Source organism: Mobula birostris, chromosome 12, assembly GCF_030028105.1.
Source record: "Mobula birostris isolate sMobBir1 chromosome 12, sMobBir1.hap1, whole genome shotgun sequence".
In the NCBI taxonomy this organism is placed as follows: Eukaryota; Metazoa; Chordata; class Chondrichthyes; order Myliobatiformes; family Myliobatidae; genus Mobula; species Mobula birostris.
Window position 1 is genome coordinate 50,126,294 of NC_092381.1, and position 22,664 is coordinate 50,148,957.

The window sequence follows — 22,664 nt, forward strand, 5'->3', positions numbered from 1 at the left end:
CACCCAGGAACTTAAAGTTGCTGACCCTCTCCACCTGTGATCCCCCAATGAGGACTGGCTCAGGGACCTCCTGTTGAAGTCAATAATCAGCCCCATGTCTTGCTGACATTGAGTGAGATGTTGTTGCCAATCCAAATATACTGCAAGTGAGGAAAATGAGGACCCAATTGCATAAAGGGGAATGGAGACCAAGGTCCTGAAGCTTGTTGCTTAGTTTTGAGGGGATGATAGTATTGCATGCCAAGCTGCAGTTGGTAAAGAGCATCCTAATATATGCATCTTTGCTGCCCATATATTCCAGGGTTGAGTGAAGAGCCAGTCTGCTGTGAACCTATTTTGCTGGTAGGCAAACTGGTGCATATGCAAATCATTTCTCAGGGGGAAGTTGACATATTTCATCACCGACCTCTCTAAGCACTTCATCACATTGATCAATAGTCATTAAGGCAGGTTACCAAGAAGAGAAAATCTGCAGATGCTAGAAATCCAAGCAACACACACAAACTGCTGGAGGAATTCAATAGGCCAGGTAGCATCTATGGAAAAGTGTACAGTCTTTTCTTCTCAAGCACGGGTATAATTGAAGCAGCTGGGAACCTCAGACTACTGAAGTGAGAGGTTAAAGATATCGGTGAATACTCCAGCTAGTTGATCAGCACAGGTCTTTGGTACTCAGCCACGTACCCCATTTGGGCTGGATGCTTTCCATGGGTTCACTTTCCTGAAGGACACTTTCAGTTTGGCCTCAGCAACTGAAATCACAGGGTTCTCAGGAACCGTGGGAGTTCATGATGGTTCCCCCATGTTTTGATGGTCAAAGCGAGCATAGAAGGCATTGATCTCATCTGGGAGTGAAGCCTGGTTGCCACCTATGTCTTTTATTTCACTTTGTAAGAGACAATAGCATTCAAACTCTGCCACAGCTGTCGAGCATCCTTCACTGTTTTAAGTTAGTCCAGAATTGCCTCTTCCGTGAGATGGCTTTCCAAAGATCGTATCTGGACCTTTTGTAGTTTTCTTGGTCGCCAGAGCTGAATGTCTCTGATCTGGTCTTTTGCCTGGGAATGTTGATTTTAGCTCATGAAGTTCAGGACCTGCTTAGAGATTGCATTTTCTTGAAAGGAAAGAGCTTTATGAGGGATTTTCTAGACCCCTGGAGTCCAGCCATTCTGAGCTAAGGGCTGACCTTGGCTGATGTCTCCCCAACAAGAAATATGAGTAAAATTGAAGTTGGCATTGTTTTCTTTTTGATATTAGCAAAGTTTTTCTATTCTTGCAGCCAGAATGAAAGGATCTGGGTCAATGTTCCCTCTAAATGGCCAATGAGTGCAAAAATCTAGTGCTGTGCAATTTTTGCCTAGTGACGACAACACATGCACACATGCACATAGGTATCATCAGTTTCTGTATTGTACATAAATATTTTTCATAGCTGCACGTTCCTGACCTTATGAGTTTTCAGTGTAGCAGTTTCAACTGTTAAAGCCTTTCTGCTTTAAATGAACTAGCAGTTCTTTTGCACTTCACACCATTTGCTTCATTGGACATAGTGAATCAATAATTTCTTCAACTAAACAATATAAATAAGCCAGTTCTAAAATCAGCAGATAAATCATTGCAAATTCTATGTTGTCAACACTGTCTGCATCAGAAATGGGAAATGGAAATATGATTGTGTACAATTGTGAAATATACTTAACATGCCAATGAGGTAGAGGGTGACAACCTTTTGTGTGCAGTTTAAATTCCTTTGTGCGCTAGTAGCAAATGATGTGTATGCACACATCTTAGAGGGAACATTGATCTATATCTTTTGGAGTAACTCCAACAGTAAGGCTCCATCTGCTCAGCATCAAATATGCTCGTTTATTTCTGACATGGCCATACAAACAACTAGGTAGTTTCCTCTTTTATGCTGAGCTGATGGTATCCTTTAAAACCGTTCTTTCATTTGGATTTTGCAATCTCCAGTTAATTGTGCTGCCGTACAAAATCTGTCAGTAAGCCTTCCATTGTCTGTAGCCTGCACACACTAACAGGTGGGACTTGGTTCAGAGGGTTCAATACCATAAAATCAGCATGGTTTGTTTTGTGAGGTGTATGTTGATTCACTGGCAAAGGAACTGTTGCATTTCAGCAGTGGTATGCAATTTAATTTTGATGTTCTGGAAGAAAATCACACCCAATAACATTTATCCTTATATTCTTTTTGGAAATGTGACAAATCTATGACTAAAGTGTAAATTCTTTTGCAAGTTCATTTCTGGCTAAATCGTATTATACACTTCTGATGCAAGGCAATATTTGATTTTTATTTAATATTTTCCAAAATGTTTCCCAGTTTCCTCCAAATACTAATCGGTGATCATATCAGGTCTTGTATCTAATGCCAGATCATCATGTGTAAACCAGGGAGATGAGCACCAGCAAACACTCTGACCAGTTTCAACTTTGTAACTGTGCCCACTCCATCTCATTAATACACGAGTCCTGGTACAAGAAATCAGGAAGGCAGAGAGGTCAAGGAATATCACTTGTGGACCTGATAAAAGTAGATCTGAAGTCATTTTATAACTATATTAAGGGCAAAATTATAAACTGGGTAATGTTCCTCATGGGCTAGATCTGGGGGGTCATCTAGATCATCCGTAAAACTAATGGCTACAAAAATAAGACTTACTGAGGTGGACGCACTCAAGGGACAGGCTTCAGATAGATGGATGATCACTAGGAGAAAGAAGAACGACTCTCTTGATGAATATTTTAAAAAAGTAACAGCAGGATTAAGAGAAAAATTAGATGGATTTGGCAGACAGGGTTAAAGATAATCCCAAGGGGTTTCTCAATTACATATATTAACAGTAAAAGGATGACAAGGGAGAGATTTTCTTAAAGACCATCAGGGCTGCCTATGCGTGGAGTCGAAGGAGATAGCTGATATTTTTAATGTCAACAATCTCTGCTGATGTTTGTGAAGGGTGCCACAAAGTGAAGGTGATAAGTTAGGTTGTCTTGGATCATATGCACATTATGAGGAAAGAGGTATTTGCAACCTTGAAGCTTATTAACCTGGCATATTCCCAGAGCCTGACCAAGTACATCCCCAGACCTTATGAGACACCAGGGAAGAGCTGTAGAGACCTTTGCAGATATATTGGCTTCATCTTTAGCCATTGGCAAAGATCCAAAAGCTTGGAGGGAGGCTAATATTGTTCCATCGTTCAAGAAGGGAAGCAAGGATAGGCCAATGAGACCGACTTCAGTTGTAGGGAAGCTACTGCTGTGAATTCTGAGGGATAAGATCCACCACCACGGGAGGTCATGTCTGACAAAACTTTTGGAGTTTTTTTTGAAGAGGTACCTAAGGAGATATAAACAAAAATAGAATGTGGATATTGTCAATATGGACTTTAATAAGGCCTGTGACAAGTTCCCACATGGCAGGTTGATCTGGAAGATTAGGTCACATAAGATTTGGGGGAGCTAGCAAGGTGGATTCAGAATTGGCTCAATGATAGGAAGCAGAGAGTGATGGTTGAGATGGATTATCCGACTGGAAGCCTGTGACTAGTGGTTGCCCCAAGTGGCCAGTTTCATTATTTATGTAAATTATATGGATGTGAATGTAGATAGCACGACTAGCACGTTTGTTGATGATACTAAATTGGAGGTTCTTGTTCATAGTGAAGCAGGCTACAATGAATTACAAAAAGATCTTGATCAGTTAGGAAGTTGGGCTGAGGATTGGCAAAGAGATTTCTACTTAGATAAGTGTGAGGTAATGCATTTCAGACAGTCAAACCAATGAAGCATTTGTACAGTGAATGGCAGGGCAGAGATGAGGCCATGGAACAGAGGGACCTGGGAGTACAAGTGCACAGTTCACTGAAAACAGCTGCCTAAGTTGACAAGGTAGCGAAAAAGGTATTTAGTGTGCTGGCTGTCATCACTCAGGACATCAAGTTTAGGAATAGGGACATTACGTTGCAGTTATAAAATTCATTGCTGAGGCCACACTTGGAGTATTGTGTACAGATTTTGTCACCCTGTTATAGCAAAGACATTGTCAAGCTGGAGAGGGTACAGGAAAGATTTACAAGAACACTGTTTTGACGAGAGAGTCTTAGTTATAGAGAAAGGTTGGCTATGCTGGATCTTGGTTACTTGGAGTGCAGGAGAATGAGGGGTGTCCTCACTGAGTTTTATAAAATCATTAGTATGGAGATAGTGGACAATCATAATCATTTCCCTCAGGTTGTGGAGTCCAAACCTAGGGGGTACAGATACTAAGTAACCGAGGAGAGTTTGAAAAGAGACTTGAGAGATAACTTACTTACACAATCATGTCCCTTATGAACCTTCTCCATTCCAGTGAGAACAGATCAAGCTTTTCCTGTCTATTCTCGTAACTGAACTACTACATCCTAGGCAATATCCTGGTCAATCTCTCTTTTCCTTTGCATCTCTTTCTATTGAAGAGAACTGCATAAAATACTCCAGCTGAGGTCCGACCGATGTTTTAATGTTGGAGTATAATCTTCCTATATCTGAATATTATGCCTTGACTAATGAAGACCAGTATCCCTCATGCTTCTCCAACAACATTATCTACCTGTGTTGCTACTTTCAATGATCTACTCCAAAATCCCCTTATTCTTCAGTAATGTCTAAAACCCTACCATTTATACAGTATGTCCTGGCTAATTAGAGCTTTCAAATACATCACCTCACATTTGTCTTCTTTAAATTCTATCTGACCTTTTCCACTATCAGATTGATATATTTCCACCACTTACAACTACCTTGCACACTATCAAGTCTGTTAATCTTAATGTCATCCATGATCTTATTGATCATACCTCCAACCCAGGACATTCACATATATTGCAAACAGCAAGGGTTCCAGCACTGATTGTTTTGAAACACTAAAGTCATAGGTACACAATTGCGAAGCCAACTGTCTACATTCACGTTTGTCTCCTATTTCCAAGCCAATTTTGGATCCAGTTTGTCAATTTGCCCTGGATCCCATGCATCCTGACCATTAGAAGCATACTCCCACCTGGGATCCTGTCAATGGTCCTACAAAAATTCACTTAAACCACAACTACTGCCCCGTCTTCGTCGATACACATTGTTATCTTTTCAAAGAATTCAACAAATCGGTCAGACAGGGTCTCTCCTTGATAAAACCAAGTTAGCTGTCCCCGATAAGTCTCTGCCTTTCTCAGTGATCAATAACCCTTTCCCACAAATTTTCCAATAATCTTCCCGACCACTGATGTTAGGCTTACATGTCTTCAGGAAAGTTACCTGACCTCATGTACGCTAAAAGAGTGGATTTAAAGAGGGTCCAAGCATGGAAGATACCCTGCTCAAAAGGCTGTAAATATTGCTGGTGAATCACGGCTTCACAAGGAACGGAAATGTGTGTAAGTAGGAGGGTTTAGACTGTTACTTCCTAGAGCTGGCAGGAATTCCTGCTTAAATCTGAAAGGTTGCTCAGGCTCAATGGTATCACCAGTGGCTAATTTACACCTTTAATAAAGAACCATTAGCCCTTTGGCAAAGAATTAAAATTGAAGGGAGCAGGATAGTAACAGGTAAACATCCTAGTTGTCTTTCAGTCAGCCAAGACACAGTTAAAATCCACCCCCCCCCCCCAAGGTTGAGATAAAATATTGCAAAACTGGATAATTAAATTAATATATGGAGAATGCTCAACTCAGTCTGTCAGCATTTATAATGTTTGAAAGTTAATGCAATGAAGTAGTTTGAGTATTTCAGGCTTGTTTCTTGGCACAGAATGTCTAACTCCTTTCATTATGACTAAGTGGACTTTTGCACTGCTACTATTTTCCACTTCTGTGGACAAATTACTTGCTTTCTTTTTTTTGTGAATGATTTATTTGTTTTTGATTCCTTCCCAGACAAATTATATTTTAATGATACAGACGATACAATTGCACACCTGGGGCTTGTTCCAAACATTTGGAGGAGTGGTAGAAATCCAGAACCAAATTGCAGGAGCATTGGCTTCTTAAGCTTACCAGCACTCAGTATTTTTTATTTACCATTGTCCTTCCCTGCCTACGTCAGAGGATAAGGATCACCAAGGTTTGAAAATAGTTTCAGTGGAACCTCAGATACCACAGCTGTGTAACTATTTATTGGACTTCTATTGACTTGGATTTTGCAGTCAGTGGGGAGACATTGGCTATCATTGCTGACCTCAAAGAAAGCGGTCTCTGTTGATTTCTAACCAACTGCAAATCAGATTTTGGTACCATATTAGCAATTCTAGCTCAGAAACAAGTCTTGGGGAACAACGTTGGCCTGTAACACTGAAGCAATTCATAGGTGGAAGGTTGAGGCCTTGTTAGATATGAAGGGCTTTATCATAACTGGGCTGCTACTGGGGCGTCCAAAGCAGTTAGGCTCCTATAGGTAGGTTCTTCCTTGAAATATTCTTCATTATTCCTAATCCTCAGCATCTCCCAGGCAGTGCATCTTAGCATCCCATTTCTTCACTCACCTTCATTTTCCTGTATTGAACCACCTTCCAGCCAGTGCCCTTACCATAACTCCCCAGCCAATCATATTTAGCAACACCTGTTCATCTTTATAGTGACCATTCCCAATATCCACCCCGTACTCAATTATCTTCCCCACTCTCCTCTTTCTCTCTCCTCATACCCCAAGGTCTTCCATAATACCATGATCTTCTTCCAGCCCCATAGTTACCCCACATCTCCCACAGCTCTTACCCTTCGCTCCCAACCCGCCGCCCCCACCCACTAATTTTCTTGTATCCTGCAGCCTCCTCCACTCTGTCACACTGAGCACCAGCGCTCCCCAGGTTGCATACTCTGCCCACTGCTGATGCTTCACTGCACTGCTAGATCCAGTTCAAACTGAATCATCAAGTTTTCTGATGTCACAACAGGTGTTGGCCTCACAAACAACAATTACGAGACAGTACAGAGAGGAGATAGAGTGGGTGGTAAAATGCTGCAAGAACAATAACTTGAGTCTTAACGTGGACAAGGCCAAAGAGATGACTGTGGACTTTAGTAAGCTGCAGGCTGATGACTCCTCACTGCACATACATGGCTATGTGGAAAGAGTGCACATAACAGGCAATCTCCAATCTCACCTGTTCCCTCAACACCACCTCTGGGTTATTAAAGCACAGCAGCATTTCCACTTTATTTTAGATTATAAGGACACTCAGTCCTCGTTTATTGTCATTTAGAAATGCATGCATTAAAAAATGATACAATGTTCCTCCAGAAAGATATCACAGAAACGCAGGACAAACCAAGACTAAACTGACAAAACCACATAATTATAACATATAGTTACAACAGTGCAAAGCAATACTGTAATTTGATAAAGAGCAGACCATGGGCACGGTAAAAAAAGTCTCAAGTCCTGATAGCCCATCATCTCATGCAAACGGTAATAGGGAGAAACTCTCCCTGCCATGAACCTCCAGCACCGCAAACTTGCTGATGCAGCACCAGGAAGCACCCAACCACAGCTGACTCTGAGTCTGTCCGAAAACTTTTAACTTCCAACCATCCCTCCGACACCAAGTGCCGAGCACCATCTCTGCCGAGCGCTTCGACCCCGCCCGGCTGCCAAGCAACAAGCAAAGCCGAGGACTCGGGGCCTTCCCCTCCGGAGATCCTGGATCACACAGTAGCAGCGGCAGCGAAACAGGCATTTCAGAAGTTTCACCAGATGTTCCTCTGTGCTCTCACGCCCGTCTCCATCAAATCAGGATTGTGCACGGCACCCTGCTTGACAGATGACAGACATCATTCACCGGAGTGGCCGCTGCGAGCTGCGTCGCGCCGCCGTCTTCTCCTCCCTCCTGAGGAGATTGAGGCAGGTGAGTGCCCCCCGCCCCCAATCATTCTAACGATTTATACAGGAGAACCGTTAAGGGTGTCCTGATCAGCTGCATCGCCATCTGGCATGGGAATTGCAAGGCATCTAACTGCAAGCCCCTAAAAAATATTGCAAGGAATGCTGAGAGGATCATCGGGGTTTCTCTTCCACCCATCAGAGATATTTATCAGGAACACTGCACTCGCAGGGCCCTTAGCGTTGTCAGTGCTCCCTGCCATCCGTCCGACAACCTATGATCCCCCTAACATCAGGCAGCAGGTACCATGGCACTAGGACAAGAGCTATTAGAATTGGAAACAGCTTCTTCCTCCAGGCTATAAGACAAATGAACCCCCTGCCACTACCCAGGTCTTTTCACGCATGGAGCGCCAGTAGCATTATACTGTTTAATTTTTAAGTCATAAATGCACCTTATCATTTGTTACCTTAGTAGTGGTAATATTACTTTGTGTGTTATGTGTGTCAGTTATATGAACTGTGTTGTTCATCTTGGTCCGGAGGTACGTTGTTTCACTTGGCGGTATACGTGTTTACGGTTGAATAACAATAAACTGAACTTGAACTTGACCTCTGGAGAAGAATAAACATTTTGACTTTTCAAGCCAGGACCCTTCTTCAGGACTAATACGAAAGAAGGAATAAGCTAAAATATGGTGGGGGGAGAGGAAGGAGTACAAGCTGGCAAGTGGTAGATGAAAACAGGTGAGGGGGAAAGTGTGGAGGGTGTGAAAGAGGGTTGAAGTGAGAAGCTGGAACATGATAGGTGGAAGAGGAAGGAATCTGACAGAGAGTGAACTATGGGAGAAATGAAAAGAGGAGAAGGCACCTGGGGGAGTGATGGACAGGTGAGAAGAGAAGGGATATGAAGGGAATAAGAATGGGTAACGGAAAAAGAAAAGAGGGGGAGAGGGGAGAAATGACCAGAAGTTAGAGAAATCAACGTTCATGCCATCAGGCTGGAGGTACCCAGACGGAATATGCGGCTTTGCTCCTCCAACCTGGAGTGGCCTCATCATAGTAGTAGAGGAGGCAAAGGACCAATATGTTGGAATGAGAATGTGAAGTAGAATTAAATGGGTGGCGACGAGGGAAGTCCACCTTTTGTGGTAAATGGAGCAAAGGTGCTGGGCAAAGCGGCCCAGTCCTTAAACTACTTCCAGAGAACAGTATAATGTTTACATAAATAATTTATTTTTCCTCCATTTAAGTTTTTTTTAAAAAAGGCTCATGATTTGTCAAAGCACTTTCATCATAATCTTAACTCCTGTAATGGGTGGCAGGGTGGAGATGCGTCTCTACCAAAGGAGGTGTACAACACTCCATCCATCCACTAGCCTGTAGGTCACCCTTTGGCAATATGTATCATCTGCTTAAGCCCCTGATCAGGGTCACGGGAAGCCATGGGAACGAACGGTGAATGGTCATAAGCAGCTGGTGCTCATCATAAGTCCTGGTTATGTGACCACTGACGCCAGAGGGACAATCTCTGAAGAGTATTGGTAATAGCCGGGGTCATCCATCTTGTAAAGACACTGCCTAGAACAAGCCAATGGCAAACTACTTCAGTAGAAAAGTTTTCCAAGAATAATCAAGGTCATGATCTCCCACGTCATCCAGACATGGCAGATAACGATGATGATGTTGACTCTTATCAACATCTCCCCAGACATTTGCTTCCCTGTTACTTCGCAAAATACATAATAATTTTCAAAAATATCTTTGGATTAAATATCCACTTAAATTACAGTGGAAGTAGGTTCAGTTTGTCAAGTTCCTTCTGATAGCTGCACCCCAGATCCTGAGAACATTAGAGAACTTGACAGAGCATTTAAATGGCAAATGAACCCCAACAGATAACTACCTTAGTAGCTGTACTTTTGGAAATAAAAAGTGGTACAGAAGCAAAGTGATATAGATGGGGTGAGCAAACGTTTAAAAAGTCTTACAGTTATTAATAATTAACAAGGCATATTTCTGGTTTTATAAACTAAAAAATACTGAACCTATGTTCAATCTGTATATGAACACATTTGGGCTCTATGCAGAGCATTGCACAATTTTCTGGTTTCCCAATATAAAAAGGATATGGAAGTACTGGATAAATTGCAAAATAATTCATAAAGGTGGCAGAACTGAGATATTATTACAATGAATTGCTTTCCTTTTAGGTGACTTGAGAAAAGGAATTGGACAGGATGCATGTGGAAAGAATATTTCCTCTTCTGGGAGATTATAAAGCTGACACTCATGAATACTAGCTAATTATTGTTAAATTCAATAGAGAAATGAAGAGATTTTTTTTACTCAAGTAATTAGAATTTGTACTTCCCAACCACAGGAAGTTAGTGAAATATCCAACATGACTTGCAAGATTAGACAAGGAGATGATAGATGACTGATTAGAAAAATATGCAAAGGAGGCAAAATAAGGTGGATGGAAAGGCAGGAAACTCCAGCAAGTTTGAACACCACCAAAGATGTTTTGAGGCTCTTTCTTTGTTGTATCTTATGTGTAATTCTGTATTATCCGTCGTATTATCCTGTGAATTGACACAATGCATCTTCTAAGGGCTTAGTGTCCTTTTTGTTAATGGTCTAAACTGTGTACAGTTTTCTTTTGCTTCTCAAGTGTTTAACTTTATACTCTTAATTATAAAACTCTGAATTATATTAGTTTCATTTACTGGTTTAATCTATCGAGTCAACAGCTCGCCCCAGTTGTTCCATGGAGCTGGGAAGCTTCTGGTTTCAGATTACTCTAGGCAACTGGAAAACATGTTAGCTGTGAAGTCGAGCAAGCAACTCTATCTATCATTATCAGACCAATGGTTGGTTGCTTGGAGACAAACAATGTCGCACCCAACACTTATCTGAGGTATGGATAGAACAGACATATTGCATGTGTCTGGTGATATGCCTGCTTTTGTTGAATAGCTGCAAGTGTGTAAGCCATGAAGCAGTGTTAAGTGTTTGATATATGAATGACAGACAGATATCGTTAAATGAATAGTGAGGGTGGGCCAATGAGTGAGGCTGGTCTTGCAGCTACTAAGAAACAGACTTGATGAAGTGTTCATTCATTTTGACCATGAGGGAGAGATCGTAACAGTTTTTTCAACATCGCCTCCATGTCCTCACTACTTCACTGCTGACATTAACCTGCAATGCAACTTAACTGCGAGCTGTGCAACGTACAACCTGCATGCACAGCTCTCCTCTAATGCTTTTCCAAAAGGCAGGAGGAGCAGGACGAGAAAGTCAGAATGTCTATCTCTTCCATAGTCCGATATAGTTTACTGTAAACTTCCAAAACCTTTGGTATGTCTTTGTACCAGAGGCAACATGCTCTTTTTTAAGAAGAGGAGGCATAGCTTCAGTCAGTGCATAGAGTCAGCCAGAATTAGCCACTCCTGAAGTTGTACTGTGAAGATATGCACTAATGCAATGACTGTATCTCACAGCCCTAATACCGAGATGGGAGCACAAATTTTGTGTAGCTCTTACACTGAGTCAAATAAATGTAATTCAGATGATGATTCCAGCAGATGTTTTCTGCTGCCGTCCAATTTCTTCACAAAAGCTACATTAAAAAAAAACAAAAAGGTTCTGTCACTTGAATTAAAACCAAATGTAAAAAGTTCAGCTTTTGCTATGAGATGAAAGTCTCTGATCTATTAATTTGCAGTGGCAGCAGATATGCCTCGTTATCTCCAAAGCCAGTCGTTTGTATGGACATTCTTAAGTTTCTTCCAAAGATTTTCAATAATCATGCCTGCCTGTGTAAATAACCATAGGTCTTCAACTGGAATCAGATAAGTAGAGTAATATAATCTTCCTGTTGTTCTCAGATTTCTTTAAAATGATTTACAATTTCTTTTTGTGGAATGATTTAAGCAATCTGTGCTTAGAGAAAATAACATAATTCATAAGAATGCTGATTTAGAACCGCATATTGAAAGAAAATAGCTCAACATAATATTTGAGAAGCAAAATCCATTCATTCAGATGCAGGAATTTTATGGCTAATCAGTTTTGTTTTCTATTTCTGTTCTTTCACAAAGTTATGTTCAAGTTTAATGATAGCTTTAATGCAATTACATCTTAAATATTTTTTAAAATGCTTGTAAAATATTCTGAATTTTTTATTTGAGTGCATGTAAAAATATGTTTCATTTTTAAATGACAGGAGCTATACAGAAGGAAGCTAAATCTGTAGTTTTCTGTGTGAGTTATATATAACTTACCTGACTATAACCAAGAAAAGATGCAGAACGCTAGGCTTTATTGTATTTGCAATCCAGTGTTTTCCATCTAACTTGTAGAGTAACAGCAGCATTCAGTCAGTTTCACAGCATAATTACTGAGAGATCAGCCAACGGCTCAGATTTTTTTAGATTCACAGATTTATAAAGCATAGAAGCAAGTCTTTTAACCCAACTAATCTGTGTCATGAATATCTATGCTAAACATTTCCTATCCATGTACCATGTCTCTTAGTTGTAATTGTACCAACCTCTATAGCTTTTCTAGCAGTTCATTCCATTTACCCATCACCCTCCGTGAAAAACATGCCCCTCAGATCCCTTTTAAATCTTTCCCCTCTCACTTTAAACTCATAACCGTTTCCCTACCCTGGGATAAATAAAACTATACCCATCTTCATCTATGACTTTCATAATTCTGTAACCAATCTGTAAGATCATCCCTCAGTGTCCATCACTCCAGTGAACACAGTCCCTCCTTATAACTATGCTCACCAGTCCAGTGAACCTTTTCTGTATCCTCTGTAGCTTAATCAAAACCACCCTGCAGTGCAGCAACAGCATGGTGCACAGTACTCAAAGTGCCAGCTAATCAATGATTTATTCAGCCCTAACTGCTTCCCAGTTCTTAGGGCAATGAAGGCAAGCATACCATACACTTACTTCACACTCTGTGTTATCACTTTCAGGGAACTATGTACTTGTACCCCCCCCCAAGATCTCACTGTTCACGAACACTCACCAGGGCTTTGCCATTCACTATCTATGGTCCTGTCTCCCAAAATCCATTAATTTGCATGTATCTAAGTGAAGTTTCATTGATAGGTTGTGATAAGTAAGGACATCAATGGTTACAAGAAAAAGGCAGAAGAATGGGTTGGGAGGGATAATAAAATGATCGAATGGCAGAGCAGATTCGATGAGCCAAACTGCCTGATCCATATGTCTTATGGATTTAAGTCTAGGAATAGTTTGTAAATAGATTAGTTGAGTACTTTACCTTGCTAAAGTCTGACTTTTCTTATGTGGAATAAAATTTAACATTTTTACTCACCTTTGATTCCACTTTCTAAAAACCCAAGAGCTAACCATGGACATTTGCAAGGGCTCAAGCAAGGACTGCCTTGGATCACCTCATGCAGCAGCTCCATCTCCCCAAGCATTTTTGCTGCTGTATGAAGAACTCTATCAGCATTACCTCATGCAGAGCTCATTAATTTCATCAAATTTCCTCTAACTTCCAACCTACCCTCAAATTCACCAAGAACCTCTCTGAATATTCTTTTCCCTTTTATGAAAGACACTGTCTCCATCCCAGGAGACAACCTTCCACTGACATATTCCACAGCTACCTTGACTATACCTCCTCCTGAAAGGATGCCTTCCCATTTTAAAATTTCTCTTCTCTGCCACATCTTTTCTCAAGATGAGGCCTACTGTTCAAGAGCTTCTAAAATGTCCTCACTCTTCTAGAAGCATGCTTAGTTATCTGCCGTTGTTGATAGAGCCCTACGTATTTCCTCCATTTTGTGTACAGTATATTTGCTCTGACCCCACTTTTCATCCCACCAGCCTTGGTATCCAATGCATTATTGCCCCATCTTGCCAGATTGAATGCAATCCTCTCACCAGTCCTATCTTCACCATCTCCCACTTTCTGCTCTACACAGAGATTCCTTTTTCAGAACTCCTTGATCTACTTATCCCTACCCAACAACACTCCCTGTCTTCCGGCACTTTCCCCTGCAAATGAAGGAGATGTAACACTTGTCCCTATACCTCCTCCCTCAGCACCATCTGGGGACCTAAACAGTCTTTCCAGATGAGGCAGAAGTTCACCTGCACCTCTTCCAACCTGGTGTACTGCATTTGGTGCTCATGATGTGGCCTCCTCCACAGTGGTGAAAGCAACCATAGACTAGGCAACCACTTTGTGGAGCATCTGCACTTTACAACAGTCATTGATCTTTTGGTCCCTATAATTTTAAGAATTCTACACTAACCTGTCCTCCGCTTTCTCTACAGTTGCAGAGACCCCAAACACAAATTAAAAGGACAGTATTTCATAATCTGTTAATTCTTTCCAAATTGGATCCCTCTTCTAACCAATCCTTTTGAAGTTGTGCCATTGTCCAAGTGAAATCTTCAGACCTTATTTGAATTGGATATTTGTCTTCTTCCAGCAACTGCATTTGGAACTACAGTCAGCTCCACAGCAAAAATAATAGTCATCAAATTTCCAGTGAAAACCACACAAAAGATTTTTTTTGCGATATTAAATCACACTTAGCTCTTTTCAGCAGGTATATCATAGTCACCTTCTAATTTTGATTTCCTGCCATATGAGGTATATTTAATGAAGTACCATAAAGTCATTGGTGATATTCAGTATGAGCCAATTGTGTTGATGTTTTCACTAAATTGTTTCTTTTCTTTCTAAAGGATAAGGACACAGAACACCGGCTCATCTTCATCACTTCCTACTGCTACTTTTACTTCCACTGATGAATCATTAGAAAATTCCTTGCCAGTTCCTTCCCTTTCCTCTCCAACTGCTGACTTGGATGACGACATCATTTCTCCACACCTCTTGATGCCTGACAGCCTTAGTCAACTGGAGGAATTTGGCCGCCAAAAGAAACGGCAGAAGAAGCTGCCAAAGCAGCAGAGGCAACGGCAGTTTAGTGATCTGTGGGTTCGCATTGAAGAGAGGTGGGTTTTGGTTAAATTTTAATTTTGCAACATGACTCAAAAAGTGACGTCATGATGTAAAATGAATAAGTTGTATCTTCATTGAAGAGGAAAGTAACCTAGGTGCCTTACCATTAAACAAACATTGCTGACTTAAACTATCTGAATTGATAGCAATGGCCACTTCTTTTAACCAGTACACTTGTCCTGCCTGTACTAGCTTACTTTCCCCTCAGAGCCCTGCTTTGCCTGTAAATCTTCTGCAGTGTGATAATTACTTAAATATTCAAAGAAGGAACTCAACTACAATTTACTTTTGCCAATGTATTTTCTAAGATAATGGAACCATAGGGTCAGAAAACAATTTGAATGGGAAGGGAAAACTTTAATCAAATAACTTTTCAAAAGCCTTGGAAGTTTTTTGATCAATATAACTAAATATTTCATTGGATTGTACATTTATTAATTTATTATAAAACTGTGATACTATTTTTGGATTAACTCTCAATATTATTGTTGGATTTTACATTGTTTCAGCTTTCCAGCACCATAATGATAACACTACATGGCAGATTAATCTATTATAATTTATTTTGTAGCTTCATGTATATTTTTACAGATTAGTTTATTTTTCTGCTTTATACACAACTAAAATTAACTTGGATTTGTCCATTAACATAGCTTGATTATAGTTCTGGTATCTTCTCCATTATATATGATCACCGTATCACTGAAATGATATTGAACCACATAGGTCAGTACCAGCCCTGTACTAATTAAGATCATCTCAATCAGTATTTTAGTATGTCAGCATAATTAAGTACCTATGTATTAGGGAGAAAGAAATTCCAGTCTATGCTCCTAATCAACTGATATGGCCAAATACCCTTTATTTTGTAGACTGTTATTTTGTGTGATGTTGGGCAGACAATTCATAGATGTGGCTCTGGAGTCCGGCACTAACTTGGTTTGGCTTTGCAATTTAAAAATAAATAATTGACTGAATTTCTTCATTCCTTACATTTTCATTAATTCACTTTCCCTTCACATTTTAATCCTACTCATTCGGTATGCTCTCTAAATGTCCATTGTTCAGATAATTCTTGACCATTATAATCCTGGATAGCAAATGTTGGTAATTATTTAATCATCAGGTTGTTCAAAGTTTGTTAATTTATTGTTCAATTTTACATTTTTGAATGGAAATATTAGAAGGACTATGAACTCACCAAACAGGGCGCTGATGTTAATTGTAATTTACTTGTCAATTCTAATTGTAAATGATGCATTTGCAGGGTAGGGGAATGGCTGGTAAGAGCAGCATTTTAGTGCCCATCCTGAGAATGTAATGATGAGCTGTCCTCGTGTACATTAGGAACATGTATCCATAGGATGGATGGAGAGGGAGCATGTGTATAATTCAACATACTGTTGCAAGTATGCACCAAATGGCAGACAGTGTAGAACTGTGAGTCGCTGCAGCACACATTGTAACTAACTATCATGTGCCTGTGAACCCAATAAGTGAAGATGGCTAATTGGGGCCAATTATGCATGCTGCTTTGTCCTTGAGTGTATCAAACTTCTTAAAGCTGCAAGCACGCAGGCAAGGTAGGAAAATGGTCTAGTGTTGTGTAAAACAATAGTCTCTGTAGGTATTATTAAAAATTGACTCTCCCACATGGTACAAGCTTGACATCTTGTTGTACCAGACATGACCATACTGTTGAAGAATGTTGCCCTCAATTAAGAATGTTGTTAACTCTGATCAAGGTAGAATGAAAAAAGTTTCCCTTGAAAGTGCTGCAAAGAGTTGTGGAGTTGAGACAGAGTTATTTACTGCAGAATATTTTGCCTTTAACCTGCTCTTGGGGCTGGACTGGTGAGGATTCTGTTCACCCCCACCAAATATTAATGGCTCAGAACTTCAGTTCAAAGCAATTTTATTATCAAAGTACATATATAACATCATATAAAACCCTGGTGTTTCCATGCCATTGCCCTCGAACAGAAAATACTACAAGCACTGGATTCAGCCCAGCCCATCATGGGTAAAGAAAGCCTTCCCCAGCACTGAGCACATCTACACAGAGTGTTGTCACAAGAAAGCAGCATCCATCATCAGGGCCACCCACCATCCAGATCATGCTCTCTTTCCACATTGCCATGTTGTGGTAAACTCTGCTGTTGTGAAGCACAATTGCAGGTCTTGGAAGTACAACTTCACCAGTTGTTGTGATGAGCATTGGTATCTGGAAGAAATCAAATGCCTCCCGGAGGAGTGTATGGGGAAATGAGCCAAATTCATTGGCGAGGTCCACTTTTTTTCCTTCCTGGTAGCTTGGATCTGCTACCATTTCATGCTTGTATGTTCCAAATACTGACGGAACCCTGGAATTTGTGCTTTCTGTACAGATGTATCAATACACTTGTCTCTTTCCAGGTAGCTGGCCAGCCACTGTGCTTACAGTGGAGAAGATTTTCCCCTCGACGCTCAGCAAGCAGATTGGTCGAAACAGACTGATGTTTTCTGTATCGTTTTCTTTTGGAATCAGGATGCCACCAGCCCTTCTCAATGCTTTGGGTATTAGTCACCTCTGCCGTACTACCCTCATGAGCCTCCAGAGAAACTGCAAGATGCCAGGTGTTCTCATAAAGACTTTTTGGTACTCCATTAGGCCTGGGAGCAGATGCTGCTCTTGCTCATCAGACTGCCTTCTCCACTTCTCTCCATCTTGGAGGGTCAGAATCCAGGTGGTAGTTGGGGGACTGAATTGGCAGGATGTCGGATGGAATGATCATGTGTTCCAGCCTTTTCAAGTCTGTGTGAATCTTTTCCAGGTGCTCTTCCATTTCCTGCTTTTATGAAGTCAAAATTTCACTTTATTTCCGGTGTGAAGAGACCTTTAGTGAACTTAAAAGGATATTTGTAGAATCGTGTACTTGTTTGTTCTTTCTTTCTACTCAGCTTCCTTGGGTTCTCAGCTCTTTGCTACTTTGTCAGTCGGCTCTTGATATCTGCATGAAGTTGGTTGAAGCCTTCCCTCTCACTGTCTGGGGCTTTCTTCACTGTTTCCTTAGCTGTCTCCTTTCTCGAACCAGTCACTCAATCTCCTGCTGCCTCTTGGACTTTATTAGTGGTGATGATGTCTTTCTACTCTTCCTTGCACTGACTCCAAATTGCACTCTCCCATAGCAGTAGATTATTTCTTCCATTGCATCCAACTTCTTTTCTGCCGTTCCTTTTAATTGCTCCAAATTTTTCTTCAAGTAGTTGTTGATGGCTTCTTACTGTTTCTTATCAGCAGTTTTAGGACTCTTCAGAAACTGTCTATGCCTTTTGATCTTTCTCTCCTTAGGATATGTTGGTGGTTGGGTAGGTCCCTCAGCTGGGATTTCTGTGCTAACTTCCTCAGTGACAGGTATGCTGATGCTCTGCAAACTTAGGTTTGTGTCCGGTTGCTGCACTTCACTCAACTCAGTTGACTGACTTCGCAAGAAGTACTGGTCAATGTGAGGCCCCTGTCTCTGCTCCCTCAAGTACCCTTTCCTCCCTTGATGGATCTTCAACCCTTTTCCTGATGTTACTTTCTCCCACCCACAGATGCACACCTAACGCTTGTGTCCCACTACTGCTGCTGGTGTTTTGGTGGTCTCGTGCAGTGCTCTCTTTATTCATGGTAGATTCTGTTCCTAGGTCTGTCGCCATGTTATCAGTCATTGAGCCACTCTCGCAAGCTCTAGGAACATCTTCCTTTGTTGCCTTTTCATAGTCATTAACGGGTGTCTCCTACATGCTGAAACAGCGTTGAGGACTGTCGCCGTGGGTAACTAGCCCATGACAGTCCCATTGGGGTCTATTCCCTCCTGTCAGCTGTCTTTCCATGAGTCTCAAGGTCTTTCCCTTGTCATCAGCTGCCTTTTCACAGCAGTCACTGGACAGGTCCACTCAATCAAAATCAGAAAACACAGGATAAGATGTCAATATCCCTTGTGCCAATGAGTCATGAGCATTTGCTCGAGACTGCCTTGAAACTGGAAGTGGCACAGGGTTGACACACAGGGCTTTTTGATTAGCCGACTACATCTCTGGAGGGCTCAATGATGACTTCTGGCATCCCAGAGTCACCACCCCCATTGTGTTCTCCCTTGTTGCTATCCTGGAGCCCAGGAAAGGTCTTCTTGCTTGATCCAAAGCCAGTGACTGCTTCTTTCTGCCACTTCTGATGTGCCTCTGATGGTTGCCGTGGAGTCTGACCATGGATCCCTAGCTCCATCAGCAATTTGATGGTGGATGTGGCTATAAATCCCCTACAAGCCACTTCCACAGAACAAACTTTGGTTTTCCAGCCCATTACTGAGTTTCAGCCTCTAGATCTGCATAGTGTAGCCTCTTGCACTCATAAGCTTCAGCCACTGAATCCTCCCATGGGACTGTGAGTTCCATGATATAGACTATCTGTAATGAATTGAACCAGAGAACCAAATTTGGTCCAGAGTTGCCACTACGCCTTTGCGATGGCTTTCTGGAGCCTCTACCTGGACCTCTTGTATCCTGCCTGGACACCAGACCTGAATACTACTGATCTGGTCCTCAGCAAGTTGCAGATCTCATGGTTCATATAGGGCTTAGACTATAAGAATGTAAGACATAGGAAAAGAATTAGACCATTCAGCCCATCTAGTCTGCTTCGCCATTCCATCATGACTGATCATGGATCCCAGTCAACCCCATACACCTGCCTTGTCACCATAACCTTTGATGCCCTGACGAATCAGGATACTATTAATTGGGGAAGACTCTGAATGATTTTTTGGAGCATACTCATAGAAACATAGAAAACCTACAGCACAATACAGGCCCTTCGGACCACAAAGCTGTGCTGAACATGTCCTTACCTTAGAAGTTACTGAGGGTTACCCAGAGTCCTCTATTTTTCTGAGCTGCATCTACCTGTCCAGGAGTCTCTTAAAAGACCCTATGGTATCTATCTCCACCACCGTCGCCGGCAGTCATTCCACGCACTCACCACTCTCTGCATAAAAAAAAACCTACCCCAACATCTCCTCTGTACCTACTTCCGAGCACCTTAAAACTGTGCCCTCTCATGCTAGCCATTTCAGCCCTGGGAAAAAGCCTCTGACTATCCACACGATCAATGCCTCTCATCATCTTGTACACCTCTATCAGGTCACCTCTCATCCTCTGTCACTCCAAGGAAAAAAGGCCAAATTCACTCAAACTATTCTCATAAGGCATGCTCCCCAATCCAGGCAACGTCCTTGTAAATCTCCTCTGCACCCTTTCTATGGTTTCCACATCCTTCCTATAGTGAGGTGACCAGAACCGAATACTGATCTCTAACTGTTTTTATGAAGTCCATGACAACCACGGTGTATTCATTCAGAGCCTCTGATGAGTCCTTGAACACTGCCCAGTCCACCAATCAGAAGCGATCTCTGGAGCCTTGCTCTTTAGTTCCTACCTATATGCAGGTAGAAGTGTTCAGATTTACTGAAGTGTGGTCTAGGCATGGAAAGGTAGGCATTCCCATTCATAGTATAGCAATGGAAGTCAGGTCACTCCTCTGAGTGCCACTGGTACCATGTAACCCAGTACTACATGTCGCATGGTCGGATGGTTGGCGACTAAACCAGCTCCCCCACCAGGCTTGCCTGGTGCGGAGGGTGGATATACACCCTGCAGGGCGAAAAACAAGACCTGTCAAAGGGCGGATGAACCCTCTCGTAGGGTCAACGGCCATCTAGCAAACACGTGCTGTGAAGCGCGGAAAGGGAATCCTTGCATCGAAGCTTTGTCTGGCCATTCATTGCAACAGAACTTCCCCCAGCCATCTTGAACCCCACCATGCTGCTGGATCCGGGAGGGAATGTCAAGAGGGTGGGTCTGGACCTGTGCAACCCCCTACTCATCTAAGATCCATTCACGCACACGCTGTTCCTTTCTGAGGAGTGGGGTATAAACCCCACTAACTGACTGAAAGGAACCATCATCATCCTATGGGATGGATAGCCAGAGAGCGAGAGATAGCAATGGTCAGGTATGTTAGGATCCCCTCTGCTGCAGGTTATATGTTGATGATAATTGGGCAGAGAGCTCTTCAAATGAGCTTGACTGAAGTTCCCGACAATGATTTGAAAGGTGTCGGGGTAGGTTGTTTCTTGTTTCTTGCATTCAATATCTTGCGTGCCTGCACAATATCGCATTTGGCGGTATGTAAACTGCAATCAGGAATACAGAGGAAAACTCTTTTGGTAAGTAGCTTGATGATATTGTTCTCTATTTTTGGACCATTCATTGCCAGAAGTTATTTTCTCCTTATCAAGTCAAGCCTGTATGCTGTCCAGCTTCTCACTGCGTATGCTTATTGACTGCAGCGTTGTTTGGGGAGTTGCCAATGGAACTGAACAATATGTAGTTATCAGGAGGATGGCTAAACTAGACAATGCCTTTGCCACTCCATGGTGCTGACCTGACATATGATTACAGCTAGTAGATAGTTTACTGCCATTTTCAGTTGCACCTGAACTCCCTGATTTGCGATCAGTGAAATACTGATGACGTGAGGGGCATTCATTCTCGTCTCCGGACTTTACTTGACTCAGCAAAGGCTGTGGATTGAACAAGAAGTCAAATGCAGCAAATTACTTTTTTTTTACTGCTTTTGATTCCTTTCTATTTTTTATGCTTTTTCCTTCTGTTCTTGTTTCCCATTTCATTTTGTTTTTCTGCTTTTGATTCCACTCTATTTAAACATATTCATGACTTCATTTCCCCACATACCCTGGGCATTCTCTCTTCTCTCTGCTCCCATCAGACAGAAGATACCAAACTGTGAAAGCACACACCACCAGGCTGAAGAACCACTACTACTACTACTGCTACTACTGAATGGTCTTTTGCAGACAGGTTTGCTTGAGCTGTTCAGGAGGATTTAGTCTAAATTGGCAGGGGAATGGGAACCAAAGTGATAGGGCTGAGGATGGGGCAGCTGGTATACCATCAACCTAATGTATGGGGAGACTGTGAGGAAGGACACACCGATGATACGACAAAATTACAGCCAGGGGAATGAGTTGAAATTAACAAGGGGGCAAAATCGAAAAGGGTGATGAATACAGGTCTGAAGGTGTTATACTTGAAAGGAAAGAGTATACACTATAGCAAAAATTGATGGGAAATTACAGGATTGGGAAGCTTATTAAAACAAACAGAAGGCAAATGAAAAAAATCATATGGAGAGAAAAGATGAAGGTAAACTAATCAATAAAATAAAACAGGATACCAGATTTTTTTTTCCAGATATAAAAAGAGTAAAGGAGAGGCGAGAGTGGATGTTGGACCATTGAAAAATAATACTGAAGAGGTAGCAATGAGGGACAGAAAAATAGCAAAGTTAATAAGTATTTTGTGTCAGTCTTCACTGTGGAAGAAACTAAGAGTATGCTGGAAATTTGAGAGTTTCAGGGGGAAGAAGTGAGTGTAGTTGGTATTACTAAGTAGAAGATGCTTGGAAAACTGGAAGGGCAGAAGGTAGATAAGTCACCTGGACCAGATGAACTACACCTCAGGTTCTGAAAGAGGTAGCTGAAGAGATTGTGAAGGCATTACTAATAATCTTTCAAGAATCACTAGATTCTGGAATGGTTCCAGAGGACTGGAAAATTGCAAAAGTCCTACCACTCTTTTAAGGGAGGGAGGCAGAAGAAAGAAAATTATAGGCCAGGTAGCTTAATTTATGTGGTTGGGAAGAGGTTGAAGTCCATCATTAA

The 22,664-nt window shown here is 41.6% G+C and overlaps 1 protein-coding gene across 1 annotated transcript in view; it reads left to right on the forward strand.

Moving 5' to 3' along the window:
- trabd2b (TraB domain containing 2B) overlaps nucleotides 1-22,664 on the forward strand; it is a 425,448-nt gene that overhangs the window by 386,817 nt on the left and 15,967 nt on the right. The window contains exon 6 of the mRNA XM_072273776.1: nucleotides 14,622-14,891. Within this exon, the coding sequence (XP_072129877.1) occupies nucleotides 14,622-14,891 (270 nt within the window). The remainder of the gene's footprint in view (nucleotides 1-14,621; nucleotides 14,892-22,664) is intronic.